The sequence below is a fragment of the Cyprinus carpio genome, chromosome B20, assembly GCF_018340385.1.
Source record: "Cyprinus carpio isolate SPL01 chromosome B20, ASM1834038v1, whole genome shotgun sequence".
Lineage (NCBI taxonomy): Eukaryota > Metazoa > Chordata > Actinopteri > Cypriniformes > Cyprinidae > Cyprinus > Cyprinus carpio.
This window is the reverse complement of record NC_056616.1, coordinates 20,125,095-20,138,336: the sequence shown is the minus strand read 5'-3', so window position 1 is coordinate 20,138,336 and position 13,242 is coordinate 20,125,095. Positions and strand designations below refer to the sequence as shown.

The window sequence follows — 13,242 nt, the reverse complement described above, 5'->3', positions numbered from 1 at the left end:
ACAGCAGGCCAGATACATGCTGACAGCACTCATAATGAGAGGACTCATCTCTGACCTTGATATATTTGGCATGTGACAGCCATCAACATTGCCTTTAATCTAGTCTACTGCCTGAGTGCCAAACACACCCACAAAAGCCCCTTTGGTTTGGGTCTGGAATGTAGCATGGGGCATTTGGTAAGAGGGAAAGCAGTAAAAACACCATTAGATTCTGTTAAAAGACTGAGCTTGCCTGTGAGCCTTGTGATAAACCTAGGATGATGGAAAATCACAAGCTTATGTTTCAAAAACTGGTGAGCTACCTCATAAGGCAGCATCCAATGCAATGTAACTTCAAAAATTAATATTTGGCCTACAATAGATTGAAACAGCATTTGATGAAGTAGCATGTTGCAAAACTAGCAGCAAGATGATCTAAGTTAAAAAATATAGTTATTTATTTATAACATTACTTTTGTTATTATTACATTTATTGTATTTTATTATTTTATTGTAGTCATACACTATCAGTCAAAGTTATAAATAATAACAAATATAATAATTTATATAAATAATTTTCAAAATAATAGCAAAACATTATACATTATAATAAAATAATACAACTGTTATCTATTTGAAATATATTAAAATTCCAAAATACCTTTTCTATTTGAATAAAGGCCTGTTCCCAACAAGGACAATAACTACAAAGACAACGAAAAAGATATTGTTCTAAAAATCATTCTCAATATTAAAGGGGTCATATGATGCGATTTTTTAAATTTTCCTTTCTCTTTGCAATGTTACAAGCTCTTGGTGAATAAAGAAGATCTGTAAAGTTGCAAAGACTAAAGTCTCAAATCCAAAGACATATTCTTTATAAAAGTTGAGACTCGTCCATGCCTCCCTGAAATGGCTCGTTCTAACACACCCCCACATCTCTACGTCAGTATGTGGGAAGATTTGTAAGATCTGTTTCGTTGAGAAAGCAAAACTACTTTGTTTTTACCTTCCAAAAGAAGACACGACTAGAAATCATGCTTATATCACGTTTATAATGGGTTTTATGTTTATGTCTCGTCGCTCCGGCCGGAAAAGGCATCACAGTATGTTAAGAGGCGTAACATTTCCGTCACACGCTTGAGGCATTCGGCCAATCACAACGCACTGGATAGCTGGCCAATCACAGCACACCTTGCTTTTCAGAGCGATGAGCCTTGTAAAAATCTACGTGTTTCAGAAGGCGGGGCATAGAGGAGAATAGCAGTCCACACCACCAGCTATAACAAATAAAGGCACAGAGCAACGATATTGACATATTGTTGGAATCACTTTCAGAACAATGTTTTTCCAGCTGATGAACAATACAAACATTGACACCCAATGAAGATTTCTGAAGTATCATGCAATACTGAAGACTTGAGTAATGTTCGGCCAAATTGTGCAAACAAAAACAACAAACCAAATGCAATTTAAATCACAATTACCATTTTATCACAAAAAACAACATATTGGGTAAAATATATTACTTTCTAATTAGATTGAATATTTTCTTAACAATATTTTTTAGTCACAACACAATTTTGGACTGTCAAAAGTACTGAACGATACAACTGAACAATAATTATTTTCAAACAAAATGCATGGAGGGATTGTGATGATAATAAATATGCTGTGTACATAGGCAACTGACTAATTCACTTTGATGGGAGACACAAAGTTTGGTAACAGGACCAATGTACATCTTGTATCAGACAGCCATCCATGATGCTTATCACCTGTCTGAGGCTGATTTCAATCTATTAAAATGTCTGTTTAACTGTCTGTATTTTCCATCTTACAACCCTAACTAAACTGTGTACACTGTTTTACAGCTCAGCAGCTATTATAGCAATTCAGCCTTAACTATTCATCTCAGGGGTGCAAGCACTTTTAGCATGCAGGAGTAATTATCTAAAATACTTGCCATTTACAATTTGGAAAGCTTGTGATATCTTCATCAAGTTTAGGTCATGCGTGATATTTCCTGAAGTGTGAGGGTATTTTTGTCATTTGGAAATCTCATGAGGTAGATTGGACTGAAACATGGCCTGACATGGATGTGATGTGTGAGGCTAACAAGTACAGTGGTACACATAAGGTTTAAGGATGCTGTGTTTATGGGGTCAGCCAAGATAACCAACAGACAAAAATCACTACAACCACAGGATTTCCTCATTTTGTGTCACTCAAAGCTGCTTCATCATGCTGCATGCCCAGTGAGAGCTTCCCGTGACCCTCGAGGACTGGAAACTATGATGCAAAACGCAAATGCATGCCTACTGAAAGAGAAACCAAACCAAAACCACTAAACCAACAAATCACTTTGCTATTCAGTATCTACACTAAAAACAAAAGGAAAAAGATCCATGCACGGCTCTTCAATTGAGACTAAAATATCATGCAGTTAGTAGTACATAGCAGATACTACTACTGCTAGTGATTATAGTAATTTTACAATGGCTTTGAATGTCATATTATTCGTTTTTATCAAATGTTGTGGTTGAATCTCTGGGTCACTTTGTGTCACAGCTTAGCAGTGTATGTGCTAGCATTCTGATAGGATGGTCTACTGCTCCAATGCATCAAGGCTCAAGGGCATACACCAAAAATACACAAAGTATTCAGGCACATAAATCAGGAAGCAGCACAGGCTAAGGCCAAGTGATAACTGTGTGCATGCAGCATTACAGCCGGTCAGCAATGTCAAAGGACACTAGCTTATCTGCCAACTGTTTTGTATAGCACAGAACTACCACACATTTATAGGATAGGTTTTTTTTTTTTTTTTCAGAAAATAAAATTCTGTCATCATTTACTCACCCTCATATTGTTCTAAACCTGTATGACATTCTTTTGTCTGCAGAACACACAATAAATTCTTAATATGTTCTTGTCCATACAATGTGAGGTCCTGTGTTGTGTCATTTCCCATTGACTTTCATTGTATGAGCAAATGCAGTTTTTGCATTTTTTGAATTCTTTTGTGTTCTGCAGAAGAAATAAATGCATATTTGTAAAATATCTCAGTGTACTTTTTTGCCCATACAATTAAAGTTAATGGTATCTATTACTGATTTGCTTTTTTTTTTTTTTTTTTGGGTGAAACTTTTTAAAGTAACCAAATTGGGTTCCATATTAAATCCATTCATTTGATATACAAATTAACCTGCATTTAAAGGGACAGTTCACAAAAACAATGAAATTGAAACAGTATGACTTACTTTCTTCTGTGAAACAAAAAAACATGCATGTCTCTTTTTTGCCCATGCAATGAAATAATAGATACCAATGTTTTTCAATGTTGAAGATGAGTAAATGATGACAGAATTTTCATTTCTGGATGAACTCACTTTAAATGAAACAGAATTGAATTCAATATTAGTCCATCCACTTTATATACATACACAGCTGCATACATACTGCATCATTTTGCTTTTGTTTACAACAATGGTTTACTTAAATATCAAATGAGTGTCCGTTACTTTCCTCTGCCAAAGCTGGCACACAGAAGTGTCAGACCGATTAAGAGACTGGCCAGTCAAGGACTATGATGCATTGAGAAAAAGACAGAGAACAACAACATAGCATAGGCATCAAACAGCTGCCATACGAGCCTCTTCACACTGCACATCAGAGTGGCAAAGAGCTAGAGCTCTGAGTCAGCACTTCCATGCAAATCTGGCCTTAAGGAGTGCAGCAATTCCTCATCTACAGCGTGCAAGGAGGGTCTCAGAGCAGCAACGCATGGCTACTGGTGCGTGTTATCTCAAATAAAACATCTCTATTAGTGAAAACACCCTAAACATGTCTAGAATGCATTACAATACATATACAATAGCAAGAACATTCTCTCATCCAACATACAGTATATGTGTGCATGTTAAAGCTTCAGGCATGGGTGGGTGTTTAAGTGTACAATGTTAGCACTAAATAAGACGTTCGTGTTTGACTGCTGGAGGGTGTGCTGGAATGAGGGACCGGAGTGGGAATGGAGACAGATGAGGGAGAAGAGGTGAATTCTTTGGCTTTAAACCATACTATTACAGCCGAGCGATCCGAGCCAAGTCCTCCGCAGGAGAAACATAATGTGACAGGGAGGAACAAAGCATCCAGATCTCTGCATTGCCGAAGCGTTATTTTGGGATTACTCTTGCACCTCAGTGTGGAGCAGCTCAATTTCTGGCATGCCTTGCATTTTAGCAGTACATTTACATACGTCATATTTATTTATGTCTGGTGACCTCGCTTTTAAATTTAATGAATAAGTTATTTAATAATAATAAAAATAATAATAAATACAAGAAAACTAAATTGTAAAAATCCACAAAAAACATTTATTGTCTTATACAAAAAGTACCAAACATGGCACAGTGATGTATCAGATGGTAATAAATGGTGTTATTGTTCATATACTATTATAGTATTCATTCATATTTCAACTTCGCTTTTGTTTTAAGATTTTCATTTTTCATTTTATGTTTATCAAATTGTTATGGCTTTGGTCATTTTATTTTGTTGAATTTTTTTTTCAGTTTTAGCAATTTTAGAACTTATTTCAATTATTTGCCAAAGCCATATTTCAAGTTTCTTTCAAAAGTTTTTCATCTAATATTTATATTTTACTTCATTACAGCTTTAAATTGCCAAAAAATAAATGATTTTGTTAACAATATCATCACTGTATATCGTCCTACAAAATGATTATTCACATGCACGGTAAAAATAAATAAATAAATAAATACAAATAATTCAAAGCTGTAAATAAATATTATTTGCAGTACATTTTACAAGAAAATACCATTTCAGTTTTTCTACTTAAGAATTTCATGTTTAATTTATGTGTTACTTGCCCTTTTCTCTTTTTTTTTATTATTTGTTAAATTTACTAGCAATTTCTAAGCAAAAACTGCTTTAAAACGTACCATTTTTTTTTTTTTTCAGAAATTCACTGAATGTTATCACAGCAACATGTCCAAAAACTGTGGTATGTTCTTGTTTTGCAAGCGAAAACTATATTTTCACTAGTCAAAGGACTGGACAATATTTTCACTGTTCAAAGGATTCCGTATAGACATTAATCCAATTTGGTTTTGTACTGACAGTGCAAAATATTCTGCATTCCTGTAGATTTCGGGAATACCTGTTTAACATACTGCACTGCTTAAGGAAAGTATCCTGTGGGAAACCCCGGAAGCTAAACCCCAAGCTACCTCCAATCTTCTGCAGGGTCAGTCAAGGGAAAACCAATGAAAAGCCGAAGCATGTACACATCTTTGCCAATTGGCCCTAGATCTACTTAAGTGAAAAGCCCAGAGACTCTGCATGAATTCACTCTTTCACACTAAAAATATAATCAGAACAATACAATATGGATCTGGGTCACTGGTCTAGACTTGGTTGGCAATGGTAGGGAAGGAAATACGAATGAATCATTCATTGTGTGTCTCGCATGGTTATGCATACATTTCTCTAGAGGACTGGGACATTCCAAGGGGTTTCACATATAATTGCAACTTGGCGGCCTTGTCCCAACATACATGTGTTTCTCATTATGTTGTAGTACACTGTGACTGCCTCAAGGCTCCAATTATGATCAGTCAACGCTGAACGTGGAATCCTCATCACTGTTCTTACCTATATCATCAGCAAAGGAAAACCAGAGCAACTAGCCAAATTTATTGCCTTTTGGTTACAAAGTTATGCCAGACTTCCAGCCTCCTTTTTGAAATACAAACACCGTAAAAATGTGTTAGTTTGTCATAAAGAAGCAAGACACGCAGTCCCTTGTGAAGCTAAATTTGACCTCAGTGACTATTAAACTGTAACTTTGGTCTCCGTGCCAATGACGGTCACAGCGGCGTACACTGAAATGTGAATGAATGAGTGAGTCTGTGCTAATGAGCTCATGAGTGAGTGAACTATCCAGTCAGTCTTTAAATAGTCAAGTCCACAAAGGGGACAAACACAATGCGCAGCCGTTTCCCCATATGACATCATGTGTCCAGCGGCTCAGCGGAGTTTCCTGATGCTGCCCTACTGAGACTCCCAAAAGGAAAAGGGCACTTACACTTTTTCGCATAAGCACACATGCACAATGACGCACAATAGCTCTATCTCAAAAACGACCTGACCTGTGTGTGACAACAATGACCAGCACTGCCATCTGTATTGGCCTAACTAAGTCACTTGAAGGCTTGTTTGATTTGCATTTTCATTAAAATCACAGGATTGTAAACAAAACACCAAACCAAGCAGGGACTGTGCTGTGAATTGGCGTTATATTCAGACAGCGAATCTAAAAGCATGCTGTTTGTTGCATTCTATTCATTTTGTAGAAAGTTACATAACATGACAGTTGATTATGCCAAACTTTTTTGCAGAGATAGAAGGTCATTCATTCTGCTCCATTTTAAGCTAGCAATAAGATCATTTAAAAGTTTGCATCTAAATGGTTCACATCTAAACCATTGAAACAGTACTAGTTGTTTTCGATTTGATATTGACACATACTGTCTTGGATGTAAGAAGTTTGCTCTGCAGGATCTGATCCATACCATCACTCTGAATTATGCTGCTGACTAAGGCTGTGTAAGGCAAGGCAAAGTCAAGACAAGTTTTCACCACTAGAGGGCGTGTATTCAAAATAAACAAAGAAACAATTGGCATAGCTTGATGATGCCGTGACTGAGTGTGGAATGATGGGAGTTGTCATCTTCATCCTCATAGCCGATGCAATGTGACAGGACTCAGCAGAAATCATGTTCATGGATGGCTAATGTATTAGAGATTTATTAACATTGTAGTATGAAGCAGAGTGAGGCGGAAAGCCGTCGAAGTAAAATGAGGCTGCTGAAGCATTTGCTAATGAGAGATGAGAGTGACACACAGCTCGAAAGCAGCTGAGCTTTTAGTATGCCACACTTTAGTGCTTCCGCTCCTTCCGGTCATGTGTATGTATTAAGCCGCCATTCCACTGTCTCCGACGAATGACAAGCGACAGACCGGCAGTCATTAATTTCCAATGGAAAGAAGTGCGGGAGCTGCGTGGAGTTCCGATCATATGCGTATGCGGAAATTTCGGATCCGATTTGAACTTCGGATACATTCAAATATTTTAACTTCTGCGGCTAGACCGTATGCGACCGCCCGACCGGATGTGATGTATTCTAATCAAAACTATCGGCGCAAGGTCAGAATCACCAATATTTTGTTCACTTTAACATTATTCTTTAAACACTATTTCTGTGAAATGGTGCTTTAGAGTAATTATGGCAGAAATAATTAATTTATAATTATTAAATCTTTATTTACGTTGATTAGCCCCTTAAAACCTACTGTTTTATTTTGGGGGGTCATTTGATTTGTGACGATGCATTCATACATTAATTATATTCATTAAAATTATTCATTTTACCATGGTGAATATGCCGAGGTAAAGGTTGCTGCACGACCACTTTGAAAGTTCTGCGCGATTGCCACTAGAGGGAGAAATGCGACAATCGTGTCCGAATGTCGTGTGCAGTGGAAAGGCGGCTCTAGGACTGTGCAATTAATCGCATGTGATTGTTCATAATCGCAGATGAATCGCATTCGATTTCGAACGCGATATTGCCTAGCTTATCAGTGAACTACACTGTAAAAAATAAACTGTTGAGAATACTTAAAAAAGTAAGGCAACTTGATGCAGTAAGACTTTTGAGTTTTCTGAACAATAGATTTTTAGGTCTGCTCAATAAAGATGCTTTGTTGAGCCAATGTAAATTTATTTGTTCATGCAATGCTGATTTTATTATTTTACTAATAGAAAAATTCTTGTCACAGTAGCTGAAACAACAATTACTGTCGTTGAGGTAATTAATTTTTTTCTGTTTCCTGGAACAAAAAGTCACCACATTATCAAATTTATGTTTGTTTACAAATGACAAACGTGAAAGACTAAGTCTAATAACCAAACAACATTGTCTTTTTTGTAAGACAACTTACAAGACTAAGATATCCAGGAAATGGACATAAGTCAACATACTCTAGGCCTCAAAACTAGACACACAAACCTCAAGAACGGTGACAACCAACAAATGTTAAAAAGATGAGCTCTTTACATCACAGCACAACAAATAACTAACAATAATGATAAAACAATAACAAAAATGTTGAAATGTAGTCAGCAAACAGCAAAACAATAATGCTATAACAGTAACTGCATAATTTATTCATGCTGCAATGCATGCTGGGAACTCACAAAGCCTTAACATTTCAACAATATGAAATTCTTTGTTCAGACAACTGTGTTTGACTAGTTGGGACAACATTTGGGGTAATCTGGTTGTTCTGACAAGGATTTTTATGTAGTTTCAAGAAAATAGCATTTTTTAGTATTTGAGACTCAAAAGGTTTCGTAAACTGGAAAATGAGCAGTTTCATGTTTTTTACATTGTACGGCTCTCTGTAGTGAATGCCGCTCAATCTGAAAGCAGGTGATGGTGATTTACTACTAATCACGGGACAGGCTTTACTGTACTGGCGAGATGCGCATGACGATCGCATGCAATTAATTGCACAGCCCTAGTATGTATGTGGGGTAAAGCAGAGCTGTTTTATCATACTAGATACATTTGAAAGTTCTGTTATAATGCTACTCTGAGCTACCGTCACCCGTCTAATAAAAAGCACGACATATTAAAGCGACTTTGGTGTTAAACAAAATTGGAAATCGAGGGTGTGTGACGTCATTGGTAGGCGACACTATAGACACTAGTTAAAATTGATTATTTCTCTGGATTTAAACATTCTTCGAAACATTTGGGATAATGTAAGTACACAAGTCAGCAAAATATATAACACTGTTCTAGTGGTTTTTGGATATTTTAATAAAACAATCTTACATATTGCGCCTTTAAAGTAACTGAAATTTCAAATAATTCAAATAGTAATCATAAATAGGTTCATAAAAATAAAAAAATACAATTAAAAATAAAAGAATAAAGAAATAAACTAATTAAAAAGAAAGGTGTATATAGCCTACATTAAAAGGAATACGAGGGACTTAGACAGTTATGTTGTGTCTGTGAGTGATATGTTTTTTTATTATTATTATTTTAGTTGAACAATTATGCTTTGTAAAGTGCCTTTACCACCAGCTGAAAACGTATTGAGTAAACATATTATTAATAGTAACGCGGTCAACTGCGTGACACAGCTGGTCATGTGATTTCAAAATGCTGGCGCCCATGAGGAGCAGACCCGCATCATGTAGAATAAAACAGCCTTTTCTTTAAGACTGAATGCTCTTGAGTCTTTATCATTTGTAAACTGTCATCAAAAAAAAAAAAAGAAGAAGAGGAAGAAAAAGAACCAACATCCTATTCTCCTGCCGAATAAGCACACATGCCATAAATAAATTAGTTTGTTTAGCTGTGGCCCATGTCAAAATGAAAGCCCACTGCCCTGTATGCACCTTGTTTGAGCAGCAAGCAGGAAGACTCATTAAAGGTGAGCTTCACATTCCACATTCATGCACAAACCAGTCCAGCGATGATGTCATCTTCATTTCTGTTCCCCCTCAAAAACAACTCAATGAGTTTTCCGTACAGCAACTTTAGTCTGTTAAGCAGATGGCTAACGTCAAACAATAAAACAATAGTTTGTTTGCCTCTCGCATGTCACAGTGAATCGCTACACAACTGACGTGTGGGACGCGTGAAAGACAAGGCGTGCAGTGCATGAACTATGCCTTACCCCAGTCTAGGAACTCCAGGACGTTTTTCTCTCTTCTGAGGGGAGAATTATTGCACTCATCATACAGGCAAACAAGAATATCCAACAAGGTCTCCACGCTGAAGCACTGGCCCGTGGACTGAGATGGGCCATCTAGAATCAGCTTCTCCAGCTTCTTCAAACGCACCTCTCCAGACATGTTTTCAGTTGCTGCTGATGTCTCACAGTATGGTCAGTATTTGCTCCCACGGTAGCAAACGGGACCGGCCAGTGGCACACTTGCGTGAACGCTCCGGAAAAACTTAATGGCTCAGAAAATATTGTCGAGCCTAATCATGGTCCCTCTCGCACGGATGCATCCATATCAGTCCACAACATCATGAATTCACAGTCCTTAGATGTAGAGAACTTACAGCCATCGACCCTACCCTGGCCGGTGGATTTGACGTATATAACCTAGGCTTATGTATTCCCGAATTCAGCTTCTCCTTTGAAGGACACTTTTCACAAAACAAGTCACCAAAGAAGTTTAAAGCAATCCACTGAGATATGGTGATATCTGTGGTTATCCATTATGCAGTAACAAAAGCGCATCAGCAGCACGGGATCTGCATTGCTACAAAGCCCCATATGCCCCTCCTCTGGCAGGTCTGCAAAAGCCTTAGCAAGCTGTTTTTTCTTTAAATTCCTCTCTTGGTAAATACGAAACGTTGGCGGAGGGAGCAAGCCTTGCTTTCGAAAACTGTTATGCACTTGCCGTGAGCAGCTTTGCGGCGAGGGGCTGGAAATACGCGTCCTCGTTGATGTCGGTCGGAGGACTCCGCGGCTCCGCTCCCGGTCGCCGTGTGTGTGTCTCTCACAGCTCGCTGCTGCTGCCGCAGGCAAAACCCGACATCATCATGGCGACCGTCACGGCATCAGCTGCAGAGAATGGAGGGATATGCTGGAGGGAAACAGCAGAGTAGTGTATGCTAGAGAAGAGGGTGCGAATTATCCCCCAATTATTCGTTGACCTTCAGGGGGTCGACCTTCTGGGGGGATTTCTGTTAGCAATTTGCTGGTGGGGTTCGTTTCGCGCAAGCCAAATTGTCTTTTAGCGCAGTGCGCTAACCGTCAACTGTTTTTACAAATGACAAAACACTTAAGTTTTCTTATTTTTGCTTGTGGTAAATAATAATGTGAAAACGGCAGGACTTTTTTGTTGACTTACGTCAGACGGTGACGGAAAGAGAACAACGTACTGTTGCTATGGTTACCAATGCAGGCAAACGCGACTGCTGTTCTTGAGCGTCTATTTATCACACTATTTGTAAGCTAACCTTTTCTTTTTTTCTTTTGGTTATTCATAAAATGCATTTTAAGTGTGTAATATATACGAATACATACTTTTACAAACATTGTTTGAAGTTCATTGGTTTGTGGTTATATCCCACCTTGAAAGTATGTGAAATTCGTGTGTGTGTGTGTGTGTGTGTGTGTGTATATATATATATGCGCATTGTTGACAGTGGTGACTCATTCACTGAAAAAAAGTAATGTATATTAAATATACATTATGGCTATGTAAGCCAAATCATTTTTTCTCCCATTTTCTTATCTTATGCATCTTTAAAATAAACTTATGAGACTTTAAAGAAAAAAACGAGCACGTTCGCCATCTTGTGTCTAATATTCTGCATTGCAATTGCAGTGCGGAATTGAATCAAGTGCGTGTGGACTTATTTGTCCGTGGATTTAAATAACATGTTCAGAGAAGCGACCAGATAAGCTTGTAAATGTAACATTAAAGTTGGTATTTTAAATTATTTTAAACTTAAAACTGTGTGACTAGATATATAAGATATGCCATTCATAAAAGTTAGATATAAATATACAGTAACATTTTCATATTTTTATGCTTACGTTTATATGTCCAAAACACGCAAGCTGTTTAAGTAGCAAAACATATTTGTAACATCAAACGAAAATGTCATGGCACAGCAGTTCACGTGTAAGCGTTTGACGTTTGAGAACATGCCATCTAGTACTTTTCTCATAAACATTCTTCTATAAATCTGAATCTGACAATTGCCACACCAGGCCTAATAAGGTGCTAATCGTGTCTTTCATGTCAAAACATTTGATGTTAGAACCAAACTGCAGGCAGGATGTGGGGAATGTTGAACAGGAAGTCCACATTCAATTATTAATTTCTGTTGACCATGAGAATTTGTTTCAATAATAAACATCCTTAAGCGTTTAAATTAAAATGAGCAATTTTCAGAAATGACCTGCATTATGATCTTAATCGCTGACAGAAAGAACACTGAGTTTTCAATGCAGCAATATTTAGAGTCGTTACCTTTATGACGTCGCTATAGAATTGTTTGTTGTTTTATCGAACCGAGGCGGGATCCGTTTGAATAGAGCTGTCTTTCGTATGTAGTAGAGAGGTGTTAATTAGCGCATGTTTTGTTGATTGGCGTGTACCTCCATCCTTTGATTAAGGGATATACAACCCGTGAGAATTAGATGGTACTTATATTGACAAAGGGCCTCAAAATAATCGACAAGGGAAGGACAGAAGACTGACAAAAATCACACAAAGATCCAGGACTTCAGTTTACTCACGCATGGATCATGTGTATTGTACAAAATGAGTCAAGCAGGGCCCTAGACTGAGGACTGTTGACAATTCATTTCACAGCTAACTAACATGACTGTTAAGAATATAGTTTAAAATAAAAATATAGCATGTATATTATTTATTATCTTTATGTGGGTATATTTGTTCACATGTCAAAGTCCAGATTTGCAGGATGGTCCAAAATGCTATTTCTAAACAAACTATATATATATATATATATATATATATATATATATATATATATATATATATATACAGTGCTTCATTGTATTGGATCAGTAAAGACAATTATGTATTGGATCAGTAAAGACAAAATTGTTCTGTTTGCTGTGGAGTCAATAAATCTGTAAGTATGATTAAAAGATGAATATGAGACAAAACTACAGAATGTCACATTTTATTATTGGGTGATTCAACACATAAATGTTTTACCAGCTAAGATCTAATACAACACATTCCCTGCTTTTAATATCCGAACAACTACTGCAACAGGATACAGCCGATCAACTGTTCCAATACTTATGCTCACATCAGATTGTGTGCTGAACTCTAAAAGTGCTGTCCTTTTTATTTGGTAAAACATTTATGTGATAAAACAGCTAATAATAAAATGTGACATTATGTAGTTCTGTCTCATATTCATATTTTAATCATATTTGCAAATGTCTTGACCACAGTAAACAAAGCAATTTTGTCTTTACTGTTCCAATACTTATGGAGGACACTGTGTGTGTGTGTGTGTATATATAGGCTATATATATATATATATATATATGTATATATATATATATATATATATATATATATATATATATATATATATATATATAATATTTGCATATATAACCTACTTAATCATCTCTTGTAGCAGTTATGGTAAT

General features: G+C 36.8%; 1 protein-coding gene across 6 annotated transcripts in view; it reads right to left on the bottom strand.

Moving 5' to 3' along the window:
- Window positions 1–12,397, bottom strand: part of LOC109047453 (serine/threonine-protein kinase MRCK alpha-like) — a 55,471-nt gene extending 43,074 nt beyond the window's left edge. The window contains exon 1 of one of the 6 annotated variants that reach the window (XM_042747334.1): window positions 12,077–12,397. Coding sequence is in view for 5 of the 6 variants with exons in the window: in XM_042747331.1 (XP_042603265.1) it covers window positions 9,757–9,934 (178 nt within the window). In the remaining variant the exon portion in view is untranslated. Of the gene's footprint in view, window positions 1–9,756; window positions 11,051–12,076 lie in introns of those variants that run through there. The other 5 variants (XM_042747331.1, XM_042747332.1, XM_042747330.1 and 2 more) reach the window with 5 other exon arrangements.
- Between the last annotated feature and the right edge of the window lie 845 nt (window positions 12,398–13,242).